Genomic DNA, 12,003 nt, shown 5'->3' with positions numbered 1-12,003 from the left:
GTCTTTCAAAGATAATTTGTAAAAATCCAAATAACTTCACAGATCTTCATTGTAAAGGGTTTAAACACAGTTTCCCTTGGTTGTTCAATGAACCATAAACAATTAATGAACATGGAACTTTTATTAAGACACTAACAGCTTACGTAGACGGTAGGCAATTAAGGGCACAGTTATGAAAACTTAGGACACTAAAGAGACGTTTCTACTGACTCTGAAAAACACAGAAATAAAGATGCCCAGTGTCTCTGCTCATCTGCGTGAAATTGCCTTAGGCATGCTGCAAGGAGGCATGAGGACTGCAGATGTGGCCAGGGCAATAAATTGCAATGTCCGTACTGTGAAACGCCTAAGACAGCGCTACAGGGAGACAGGACGGACAGCTGATCGTCCTCGCAGTGGCAGACCATGTGTAACAACACCTGCACAGGATTGGTACATCCGTACATCACACCTGCGGGACAGGTACAGGATGGCAACAACAACTGCCCGAGTTACACCAGGAACGCACAATCCCTCCATCAGTGCTCAGACTGTGCGCAATAGGCTGAGAGAGGCTGGACTGAAGGCTTGTAGGCCTGTTGTAAGGCAGGTCCTCACCAGATATCACCAGCAACAAAGTCGCCTATGGGCACAAACCCACCGTCGCTGGACCAGACAGGACTGGCAAAAAGTGCTCTTCACTGACGAGTCGCGGTTTGTCTTACCAGGGGTGATGGTCGGATTCGCGTTCATCGTCAACGGAATGAGCGTTACACCAAGGCCTGTACTCTGGAGCGGGATCGATTTGGAGGTGGAGGGTCTGTAATGGTCTGGGGCGGTGTGTCACAACATCATCTGACTGAGCTTGTTGTCATTGCAGGCAATCTCAACGCTGTGCGTTACATGGAAGACATCCTGCTCCCTCATGTGGTACCCTTCTTGCAGGCTCATCCTGACATGACCCTCCAGCATAACAATGCTACCAGCCATACTGCTCGTTCTGTGCGTGATTTCCTGCAAGACAGGAATGTCAGTGTTCTGCCATGGCCAGCAAAGAGCTCGGATCTCAATCCCATTGAGCATGTCTGGGACCTGTTGGATCGGAAGGTGAGGGCTAGGGCCATTCCCCCCAGAAATGTCTGGGAACTTGCATGTGCCTTGGTGGAAGAGTGGGGTAACATCTCACAGCAAGAACTGGCAAATCTGGTGCAGTCCATGAGGAGGAGATGCACTGCAGCACTTAATGCAGCTGGTGGCCACACGAGATACTGACTGTTACTTTGGATTTTGACCCCCCTTTGTTCCAGGACACATTATTCAATTTCTGTTTGCCACATGTCTGTGGAACTTGTTCAGTTTATGTCTCAATTGTTGAATCTTGTTATGGTCATAAAAATATTTACACATGTTAAGATTGCTGAAAATAAACGCAGCTGACAGTGAGAGGACGTTTATTTTTTTGCTGAGTATATATAGTATATATATAGTTAAATAAATAAAGGTAAAACAAATAGTGCAATTACAATTTTACCAAGTTAATATCTGATTATTTCTATGTCATAGAATAGATTGCTACCAATTTTGTATCCCTTTACTTCTACATATATACATACCATTGATACTTAGGAATATTGCAGGTGGAATTGTTGCATAAAGCACCTTTAAGTGTAAAATCATATAATGTCAGTGAGAATAGAATACTGTAGAATAACGTGATTTTCCCCGGAGGGAACTTCAGTAATAAAACGTTTCTAAAAACAGTAGGCACTTTAACCCCGTCCTTACAGGGGTAAACCCCTAAGCTAAATTGACAAGGATAGTTAGTGACATCTTTATACTCACTGTTCTTCTTATAGAGCAGCACTTCAAAGCAATGTGATTCATAGTTATCAAAGGTCTGCCTGACTTCATCTATTGTGTTCTTGTCTGTCAGGTCCCCATACATGAAACTGCGGGAGCCAAAGAAGGAGAGGGTCAAAAAGGCATGGTAGGTAGGGTTAGTTTGAAAGGCAGATGGGGAAAACAAAAGAGAGAGGGTTAGTCGTGCAAACCTATGTGGCATAAACATTCACACAACAGACACCATTTTATCACTCACTGAACTGTAATTTTGCTCATGGGAACGTGATGACGTTGACTGTCAAATCCTATTGATACAGTGTTTGTGTTGAACAAAAGAGAGGCCTGAGTAAACAAGAGAGGGCTGACAACTCGATAACCTCCCAACCCTAGGTGAACTGTGGATGAACATGGAACATTGATGCAACATCAGAGTGATGACCCTTTTAAAAGCTGTGCTTTGAGTGTTTGAGCAGCATTTCCTAAATGTTGGCAGTTGTATCACTCTATATCATTATTAAATATTTCAGATTTTGATTGCAACATTAAATTCAAATTCTAAACATCCTGTGGTAAGCCTAAATCAGAATATTTTCTCCATGCAAACTATTGCCATTGTACCCCTGATCAAACCCTAACCTGCTCTGTGGATGACCCTTTGCTGCTCCCTGCCTGCGGTGGATGTGTCCAGTTATACACATCATCACACAATGTTAGTTTAAGGGTGCACAGAACATCCTTCAAAAAGTTCCCAAAACATCCAGACAGCATATTTTTTTGACCGTGGTGAAGCCAAATATGTTTTCCTTTTGCTTGGGCCAAGAGGGTGAAGGTTTACCCCAACAAGAGGCTGTCTACCTGACCCAGAATTTCTTTTTATTAAAGTGTGTCTAAATTGAGGAGCTGAAGATGTCTAATGTTGAAGATGGTCTTAACCTCAAACCACAAGGCAACACCTCGATTAGGCTGATATAAATCCTTATTATTTTGTTTGATGATTTAGAATGTTAGTGTATTTTTTTCTATATAGCCTACACTTTCTCGTTCTGAACTTAGTGCCTTCAGAAAGAATTCACACCTTTTTACTTTTTCCACATTTTGTTGTTACAAATTGGGATTAAAATTTATTTAAATTGTCTCTTTTTTTAACGATATACACAAAATACTTTGTTAAAGTGGAAGACAAATGCTAAAAAAAATGTTTTTAATGAAAAATAAAACACTAATATACATCTTGATTAGATAAGTATTCAACCACCTGAGTCAATACATGTTAGAATCCCCATTGTCTTTTTGGGCAAGTCTCAGAGTTTTGCACACCTTATACAATATTTGCCCATTATTCTTTTTTAAACTCTTCAAGCTCTGTCAAGTTGGTTTTTGATCATTGCTAGACAGACATGTTCAAGTCTTACCACTTAGTTTCAGCAGGCCACTCAGGAACATTCAATGTCGTCTTGGTAAGCAACTCCAGTGTATATTTGGCCTTCAGTTATATGTTATTTTCCTGCTGAAAGGTGTCTGTTGGAAAGCAGACTAAACCAGGTTTTCCTCTAGGATTTGTGCTCAGTTCTATTCCATTTATTTTTATCCCCTCCAAAAAACGATCTAGTCCTTGCCGATGACATGCATACCCATAACATGATGCAGCCACCACCATGCTTGAAAATATGGAGAGTGGTACTCAGTGATGTGTTGTGCTGGATTTACCTTCAAACATAATGCTTTGTATTCAGGACAAAAAGTGAATTTCTTTGACACATTTTTTAAATAGTATTACTTTAGTGCCTTACTACAAACAGGATGCCTGTTTTGAAATATTTGTATTCTGTACAGACTTACATCTTTTCACTCTGTCAATTGGGTTAGTATTGTGTAGTAACTAAAATGTTGTTGATCCATCCTCAGTGTATTTTTATCAGCCATTAAACATTGTAACTGTTTAAAAGTCACCCGTTGGCTTCATGGTGAAATCCCTGAGCAATTTCCTTCCTCTCCGACAACTGTGTTAGGAAGGACGGCTGTATCTTTGTAGTGACTGGTTGTATTGATACACCATCCAAAGCGTAAATAATAACTTCACCATGCTCAAAGGGATATTCAGTGTCTGCTTTTTTTTGACCCATCTACCGATAGGTGCCCTTCTTTGCGAGGCATTGGAAAACCTCCCTGGTCTTTGTGGTTGAATCTGTACTTGAAATTCACTACTAGACTGAGGGATCTTACAGGTAATTGTATATGTGTACAGAGACGGGTAATCATTTAAAAAATCATGTTAACCACTATTATTGCACACAGAGTGAGTCCATGCAACTAATTATGTGGCTTGTTAAGCACATTTTTACTGAGCATATTTAGGCTTGCCAACACAACAGTGTTGAATACTTATTGACTAAAGACATTTCAGCTTTCAATTTTGTATTAATTTAAAAAAATGTGGGGTATTCTGTGTAGATCAGTGGCACACAATCACAATTTAATCTACTTCAAATTCAGGCTGTACACAACAAAATGTGGAAAAAGTCAAGGGATATGAATACTTTCTGAAGGCACTGTACAACACGGGTGGGATATAAGGATGGGTGGGGTTTCGTGACAATGACCACAAGAGCCGCTCACCAATTTGACAGCTCCAACGTGTCAAACCTCCGACATCGCCTAAAGAAAAAAAACAATCATATGCTATGCGATTGTCAATTACCGCCGGTTAACACTGATCTGATCTAGGCCTAAGTCTACAAATTAAAGCCAATTCCGTCAATCCCTCCCATCCTCTCCAACTTTTATCTCCTATCCTTCTGGTACCACTGATCATTATCAGGTGAAAAATAAAGTATTTTTATGGAAGATATCCCCATAGCAACAGCTTTTGTATCTTTGTCTGTCTATTTCTTAGGAAGGGCAGTGTGCAGCAAGTGGGGGTTATTTTCAGAAGCCTCAGTACTTTCAGTGTCTGCAAGTTCAGTGTGCCCAGCTTCAGTAAAGAAACGTAAGCACTCTTGCTGTGTGTCAAAGTATCTTTTTGGTTCTGTGAGCATGCATTGACATAAAGACATGGCGAAAATGAGGAGGGAGGGGTGTTGTAAATTTCATGGGGACAATTTAACGCTCCATCTCCTGCAAGACAGCAAATCCCACTCCTTTGGGCATTACAAGTGTGCAGGACACCCTAATTAAAATACTTTAAATCGAGAATGTATCACGTCAAAGATATCTCACCATTTCCTCTCCAACAGTTTATAATCCATTAAAGTTACTATTTATACAGTATGAATAACGCCTCCCTCCCACCTCAGCACAAGCAGGCTGATGTTAGACTGTTAAATTGCCAATCCTTATATACAAGGACAAGCCAGCTGTTTCGGCCATGCAATTGAGCCTTCTTAATCGGATTGATTCGTTAATATTAAATCCTGTATACAGGGCCCCCAGGACTGGAGCAGAGAAACCTTAGATTATACTATACAAATATACTGAACATTCCACCAAGTACAGACCGAGATGCAATTATCATTACTGTTTCATGAGTTACTTGAGAGGGAAACACAAAGTGTTAAAACAACAGCAGCTTATAACTGCACAAATTGCACATGCATTATCAAGTATTATCCACAGAGGAAATTATTCAGCATTGTCAGTACATTTTTTGCATACACTGAGCGTACAAAACATTAGAAACATCTGCTCTGTCCATGACAGACTGACCAGGCGATTTCAGGTGAAAGCTATGGTCCCTTATTGATGTCACTGGTTAAATCCACTTCAATCAGTGTAGCTGAAGGGGAGGAGACAGGTTAAAGGATTTTAAAGCCTTGAGACAATTGAGACGTGTGTGTGCCATTCAGAGGGTGAATGGGCAAGATAAAAAAAAAATTAAGTGTCTTTGAACCGGGTATGGTAGTAGGTGCCAGGCGCACTGGTTTGAGTGTGTCAAGAACTGCAACGCTGCTGGGTTTTTCACAGTCATCAGTTTCCCGTGTGTATCAAGAATGGTCCACCACCCAAAGGACATCCAGCCATCTTGACAACTGTGTGTAGCATTGGAGTCAACATAGGCCAGCATCCCTGTGGAACGCTTTCGACACCTTGTACAGTCCATGGCCCCAACAAATTGAGACTGTTCTGAGGGGGAAATGGGGGAGGGGGGTGAAACTCAATATTAGGAAGGTGTTCCTAATGTTTTGTACACTCAGTGTATTTGTTTACAGATTTGTAAAAAGAAAAAGCATGTGTGGAAGGGGTCATGAATATAAGCACTACATAGATGCTTCACAAATCATCTATAACTGTATATCATGCTGTATAAATGTATGGGTATGTCACATTATGATATATCATAATGTGACATACCCATACATTTATCTGTTTACATTTATTAATCTTTTATTGAGCATGAAATAAGGTTATAGATGATTTGTGATTTATGCAGTGCTTACGAAGCCTATATGAATGCTTTATGAATCAAATCAATCAAAGTATAAAACCTTGCAGCAGATGGGTTATAATTAATTTCTTATTCAACTGTTTTTTTTTTATGTGATCAAAGAGCAGTTGGATATTCTACATATACCTTGTGTGTGTACTAAAACTGGACTGTGTCTGGACCTGCTTTAGTCCTTCTCCCACTGTCAACTCACATTACATGCATGTGTAAACCGTCAGTGGATGTGTTACGCTTCTGTGAACAGTGGAAATAAATGAATGACAGGACAGGGACAGAGGCCCAGTTCTTACCTGCATGTGCTGCTCCTTTGCATGACTTCTGCCCTGTGGTACCCCGACAGCTTACAAAACCCGTCATTACTGTATACTACTGGCCATTCCACTATCTGGGCATTCCCCAACAGGAAACTTGTTTCTGAAAGACAGCCATGGGAAAAAGCAGAACATCTATAGAATTATAGAAAGTGAGTTCAGTCCCAAATCCCAAAATGTAAACAATTGTAGATAAATAACAAGTAAGCCCACATTGTGGTTTTTAGAGGTGATAACTACTTTAAAACTGACCTCTCAAAATGCTCCAACTGTGGTCATTGTTATTGGATATTGACATGAAACCACACCTGCCCTTAAAATAAAGTGTTAACATGTGGAGCCTGCGCCTTAGAAAAATCCCATGGTTACTTTTATTGCTAAATATGGAAATGGTAAATGGGTTGTTCTGGTATTTTGGGGTTGTTTTGAGTAGTTTTGAGTTATTAGTAGGACGCCATAAATAACCTTGTTTTTGTTTACACCCTGAACATTGTCTAATTAAATCACAAGGCTAAACATAATTTGTTTTCTATGGTGCAGGAGAAATGTTATAATGCCTGTGCAGATTTGTCTCATATACAGGTTTGATCATTTGATCTCATCTCTTTATCTTGCAAGGCAACTTTTGAAATAGTTCATGTGGATTTAGACTACAGTGAGCAATAGTTTCCCATTATTGGTTCTGGTCCTTTAAATGGTATACAACTGTGTGAGAGATGAGAGGTTCCTTGCCCTAGATTGCAAACTGCCATCTGCCCGAAAAACCATCCTACTTAGATCACAGAAATAATACCAATAGGCCTATTAGTAGTGTCTACAATGCATATAGGGAGCTGTAACATACTGTACAGTATTTGCTACATAGGGCATCGTATTATGGTGCCACACTATTCATGTTCTCTGTTTACTCTGACATCCCATTGCTCTTACAATTAGCTAGGAGTTGCTACAAAGAGATGTGTACCTACCTCTGTCGTCTCCCTAATCCACCCAGACTTACTGTCTTATGAACCCTAAAAGCGCCAACATATTTATATATTTGAAAGCTCCAAATTGGTAATGAATGCAGAGACACTGTCTGTCAAGCAGTAGCACTTTTCATTTTATGAATCTCTTGTAACACAAGCAAATGGTTTAAACCCCCCATCTCCAATGTTTTTTTATTAATAAATATTTAGAATAAAAATAATCAATAATATATTTTTTCAATGTTCACACATTTGTAGTTACATTTGATGTTTAAAAATATATGTTTTTAAAAGTTATTTTGATCAATTTCATCCACAGCAACTTGTCATAAACTTTGTTCTGTTATTCATTGAAAGTGTTGTGTTTCTGTGATACTCAGAGGCTGAGAAATTGGCGATATAGCTAAACTGACCTGAGAGGAAGAGGCAAAGTGAGAGGGTTTACTCCGGCTAAAATCTGTCCACGAAAATAAGCCCACAAAGGGAATATTTTTTTTACGGAAGTCAATGAGTGTCAAATTTGGTAAACAAAGTATATAATTGCTAATTTGCTACGTGAGGCTTGATCTAATAGAAGTTTCGGAATAGTTAGGTTCTTACTAGCCTCGTCGTGAACCATGCTTCTGTAAAACGCTTGCTTGGGCAGATCTCCAAAAGTGCTCACCAGATTAGTGCGTGAGCACCAAACATTTCAACAAAACAAGCACTGGTGACAAAACCTTTCAGTGTTTGCAGCATGTTGGTTTTCAAAGCATTTCTAATATTTCGAGATGAGCTATAGCTGCAGCAAGAAGGGAGAAATGGTCTACAATGCTGGCCATATCAATATCAAAATTTATGTTGATATTTCTGAAGTGATATTTGACTGTAAAGGCTAGCATGAAGGACAAAAAGTATCTCGTCACAATGAGGTTTGTGTATAGAAAAGCCAGCTAACCTTGTACGTTACCTAGGCATAACTAACTAGCTAATAGCTACAGTAGTTACATTTCTCTCACAATTATAAAGCCAACCATTTTTTATATAAAAACAGCATATTATTATTGACCTAAAAAGTCAACTGTGTTAGCGCAGTCGCTAGTGATTTATAGAGCACCCATGTACTGTCTGTCCGTGGGAATAACTAAAAAATCATTTGCAACCAACATTGCTAAAATTAAACAAATACATTTAAATCAACTTCATAAAATGTTAACTGTAACGCTCATCTCCTGCAGGTTAATTGTCACCCTTATTTTCATACTGTACCTAAATAACAAGGGTTGGATTTGCACTAAACCATGTTATATGTCATCACTTCAAAGGGATGTACAAAATCTGTTAGCCTCATATACATTGTCTACTGGTATAATTTTTTATTGAGAACATACACAAAATACCCAAACCATTAAGAACACCTGCTCTTTCTATGACATAGATTGACCAGGTGAATCCATGTGAAAGCTATGATCCCTTATTGATGTCACTTGTTAAATCCACTTCAATCAGTGTAGATGAAGGGGAGGAGATAGGTTAAAGAAGGATTTTTAAGCCTCGAAACAATCGAGACATGGATGCCTGCATGCCATTCAGAGGATGAAAAAGATTTAAGTGCCTTTGAACGGGGTATGGAAGTGGGTGCCAGGCGCACTGGTTGAGTGTGTCAAGAACTGCAATGATTCTGGGTTTTTCACGCTCAACAGTTTCCTGTGTGTATCAAGAATGGTTCACCACCCAAAGGACATCCAGCCAACTTGATACAACTGTGGGAAGAATTGGAGTCAACATGTGAAACGCTTTCGGCACCTAGATTTGAGATCTTACAACTAGACAAAAATGAAGTGTTTATTTGAGAAACAGAAACATTAAAGACAGAACTCCTTCCCCTCTTTATTGCAGGATTGTGTTAAGTGATTAATTAACATTGACACAAGTTCATTTTGAATAATAGTTTAACAATTAAAACAAGTTTAAAAACTTGAATCCACATTTTATCACTTTAAAATGTACAAATAAGCTAACTCGTATGTCAGTGGAGGCTGCTGAGGGGAAGACGGCTCATAACAATGGCTGGAATGGAGTCAATGGAATTGTATAATGCACATCAAAGACGTGGTTTCAATGTGGTTGATTCCACTCCATTGGCTCCATTCCATCTATTATTATGAGCCATCCTCTCCTCAGCAGCCTCCACTGTGGTATGTAAAGATTGGTCTAAACAACAATAGATAATTTAGTACTAGTATCATGTAGGCCATTATTACTAAAGCATCATTTCAGGTGAACAAATCTTCATAACAGCGGTGACCAACCTTGCTCCACTGATCCCTGATCTACTGTATTCTATTCCTGCCCAGCAATAGCAGACTTGATTTTAAACTCATCTGATGTTATACGTTAAAATCAGGTGCATTATTGCTGGGCTGAAACAGAACCCTGCACACCCAGCATACCTCCAGAAGGGTTGGCCTGCTCCAATTGTAATAGTGTGTGATGTCCATCGTGTGTGATGCATACAACATTTGCTAACATAGGTAGACCTACACATATAACATATAGGATATACTCTTAGTCTCCTTTATTGGGACCTTTCTCTTCATCTGCTAACAGGCTTTCACAGCTTTCCATATCTGAGGACAGAAAATATTATAATCAAATTAGACAACACTGAATATTATGTTGCTATTATCTCTCTGTCCGCAAAGTTTTCCCCTGTAGGGACTGGAACTGGAGAATCTTTTCATAATGTCCTCCCACAAAATGACCTGCTATATTCAGTAGCCTACACTCTCCCTTTACTGCCAGGTGGAGCTGCAATTTCACCCTCTTCCATGGCTGTTATCTACAAATGCATTTGGACTGTGTTTTTAATTTACAATGATTACATCAAGATAGCTAGCTCATAGGAAGTTAGCTACCTGATTACATTTAATTCACTTAGTTAAACAGTGTATAAAGTTAGCTAGCTAACAGCGATCAGTTAAGTTAGCCTTCAAAGTGGTCTACTGTCACCAGCTAGCTAGCTAATAATACATACTTTAACATTAAAAACATGTATTTACTTACTCGAAGAGGTTCTCCCACTGCCTCTGTGTTTTTTGTCCTTGCAAAAACAAAGTAATGTGCAATCTTCACAATATTTTCGGTGGTAACAAAGTGCAGATAGCAGCCATGTGGATGAATGGAGACAAGGTAAAAGGTGTGTTTGTCACAAGAGCAGTTTAGAACGTGTTGGGAGACTCCAAGATGGCGTCGCTGTGAGAGGGAGTGTTTTCGCGCTCTTCAAAGCAATATTGAGGGTTAGGTGGTTAACAGTCAAATATTGCTATTAATATTGAAAGAAGCTATCTATTTTTAACTACTAACTTTTTTTATGGACATGGGATAAGTTTAGAGTTAGTTTTTGTCAAGTTGAATGGGAAGAACACGACAGAAAGACAAAAGTAGACGAAATATCCAAGTCTCACAGAAGACGTCTGACATGCTAGCTAGCCACAACGAGGACCAGAGCAGCATGGATACACAAGAAGCCGCGATCTCAAGCAAGAGAAAGAACAAAACTGACCAGGATGCAACCTCTTTACCTCAGACCCCAAGTAAAAATGATCCTGTCTACTAAACAAGACGCCACGCTCTCCAAAGTGTCCATCATAGAGCGGGCTACAGAAGAAACATCAAAGAAGATCGATAATCTGTCAGAAACTGTAAATCAAACTACACAAAATTTGTGTGTGAGAACAAGGAAAAGATAACGTTCCTAGAGAATGAGCTGAAGAAAATGCAATCCAAAAATAATGAGCTGTGTGAGAATGTAGCTGAACTTCAAAGGTACTCTCGCGGGTGGAATCTGAAAATCCAAGGTGTAAAGGAGGTAGAGGGAGACGATATTATAGATGTAGTCATTAATATCCTGGGAAAAGTGTCACCATGCATCAAAGACAGGCTAAGAGACGTGATTGATGTGGTACATCGACTTGGGAAACGAAGATCTGATGGACCCCCTCGCAATATCATCTTGCGCTTAACTATGTGCCATTACAGAGACATCATATGGAAAATGGCCAAGGGGAACAAGTTTCTGGACGAGAAGAAACTCCGCATCAAAGAAGCTCTGAAACCGCAGGATCAGGCTGCCAGAGAGAAACTGTGGCCGCTTATACAGAAGGAGCGACAAGAAGGAACGAAGGCGGGGTTCAAGGGCCCACACGCGTTTATCGAAGGAAGAATGATTACTGGGTAACTCTGTTGACATTAAGCAAATTGGAACTGTGAGTACTACCATGAGTACAGTTAATGTACGGCCAATTATACATGTACCGTTCGAACTACAACTGATGATCACTTGCCAAAGAAAAGGAAGTAAATAGATTTGTTATTCTGTGAACCACCGCTACCTCAGCTGAGCGTAGTTTTCCGTCGAGTAATCCTCTCAAGGTTCACTGTTTGTTTTCTTGTTCACATTAATACTTGTTATCTAATTTGT

At 39.6% G+C, this 12,003-nt stretch overlaps 1 protein-coding gene across 1 annotated transcript in view; it reads right to left on the bottom strand.

Moving 5' to 3' along the window:
* The window catches only part of LOC139415619 (potassium voltage-gated channel, subfamily H (eag-related), member 5a), a 117,453-nt gene that overhangs the window by 71,601 nt on the left and 33,849 nt on the right, over nt 1–12,003 (bottom strand). Inside the window, exons 2-3 of the mRNA XM_071163734.1 lie at nt 6,553–6,676; nt 1,822–1,928 (exon numbers count right to left, since the gene is read on the bottom strand). Coding sequence (XP_071019835.1) covers nt 1,822–1,928; nt 6,553–6,676 — 231 coding nt within the window. The remainder of the gene's footprint in view (nt 1–1,821; nt 1,929–6,552; nt 6,677–12,003) is intronic.

Source organism: Oncorhynchus clarkii, chromosome 8, assembly GCF_045791955.1.
Source record: "Oncorhynchus clarkii lewisi isolate Uvic-CL-2024 chromosome 8, UVic_Ocla_1.0, whole genome shotgun sequence".
In the NCBI taxonomy this organism is placed as follows: domain Eukaryota; kingdom Metazoa; phylum Chordata; class Actinopteri; order Salmoniformes; family Salmonidae; genus Oncorhynchus; species Oncorhynchus clarkii.
The sequence above is the reverse complement of the archived record's forward strand: the minus strand, read 5'-3'. Positions and strand labels throughout refer to the sequence as shown.